Source organism: Sinocyclocheilus anshuiensis, unplaced genomic scaffold (genome assembly GCF_001515605.1).
Source record: "Sinocyclocheilus anshuiensis isolate Anshui unplaced genomic scaffold, SAMN03320099.WGS_v1.1 scaffold2012, whole genome shotgun sequence".
Classification (NCBI taxonomy): domain Eukaryota; kingdom Metazoa; phylum Chordata; class Actinopteri; order Cypriniformes; family Cyprinidae; genus Sinocyclocheilus; species Sinocyclocheilus anshuiensis.
Window position 1 is genome coordinate 190,690 of NW_015555967.1, and position 925 is coordinate 191,614.

Sequence of the window (925 nt, forward strand, 5' to 3'; positions counted from 1 at the left end):
CGCTGTCACTCTCTGGCAACAAAGGCATCACCCTGTAAGACACAAACACATCACTCACATTTCTCCTGAGACGATTCAACATCAGCACTGAGACTCATTCAAAGACTTGTAATGGACATAGCATTACAGCAACAGAACAGAGGAGATCTCAGCTAACCCCGTGGAATATGAAACTGTTTCTCTCCCAGAGGCTTGTGCTCTCAATGAAGCATATTTAATTAAACCCAAAGCGGAACGCATTGTGGATTAAACTTCTTCCTTACAATATGACCTTAAGGCTAGGCAAAAACTGGCCATCCCTTGGAGTATTCATTTCAATTACATTTACAATTATGTTCTAGACAGATACTTTCCTACCAAAGCAACTTACAGGAAAGCCCATTATAGCGTTTCTGCAGACGCTGCAAAACAGGTAGAAAACAAAGATAATGTCTAGGTGGTAAGACACATGCTGACTCCTTAATGCGGTATTCTAAACTTTGCATTTTATTTTTCCCCACAAGTCAAATTATTATGTTAAACAAGTTTTCCTACACCAAAAACAGTTGTAAATTTAGTTTAGCATGACTATTTTCTGCCCTTTCATTGACTCTTTAGTACAGGTTGTTTTTGCTACTGTTCTATTAAAACTTTGTTCATAAGTTAATGTGCTTATGGTTGTTTTAGAGTATATCTACATTATGCTGGACTTTGAGAAAAGTTCTCCCCCAAAAAATCTAAATTTGCTGAAACTTTACTCACCCTTAGGCCATCCAAGACGTAGAAGAATTTATTTCTTCATCGCAACACACTTGGAGAAATTTAGAATTACATCACTTGCTCACCATTAGTCCTGTAGACTGAATGGGTGCCATCAGAAAGAAAGTCCAAACAGCTGATAAAAGCATCACAATAATCCACAAGTAATCCACACCACTCCAGTCCA

The 925-nt window shown here is 38.1% G+C and overlaps 1 protein-coding gene across 1 annotated transcript in view; it reads right to left on the minus strand.

Moving 5' to 3' along the window:
- Positions 1-925, minus strand: part of LOC107675987 (E3 ubiquitin-protein ligase listerin-like) — a 26,315-nt gene that overhangs the window by 5,689 nt on the left and 19,701 nt on the right. The window contains exon 24 of the mRNA XM_016470503.1: positions 4-32. Within this exon, the coding sequence (XP_016325989.1) occupies positions 4-32 (29 nt within the window). The remainder of the gene's footprint in view (positions 1-3; positions 33-925) is intronic.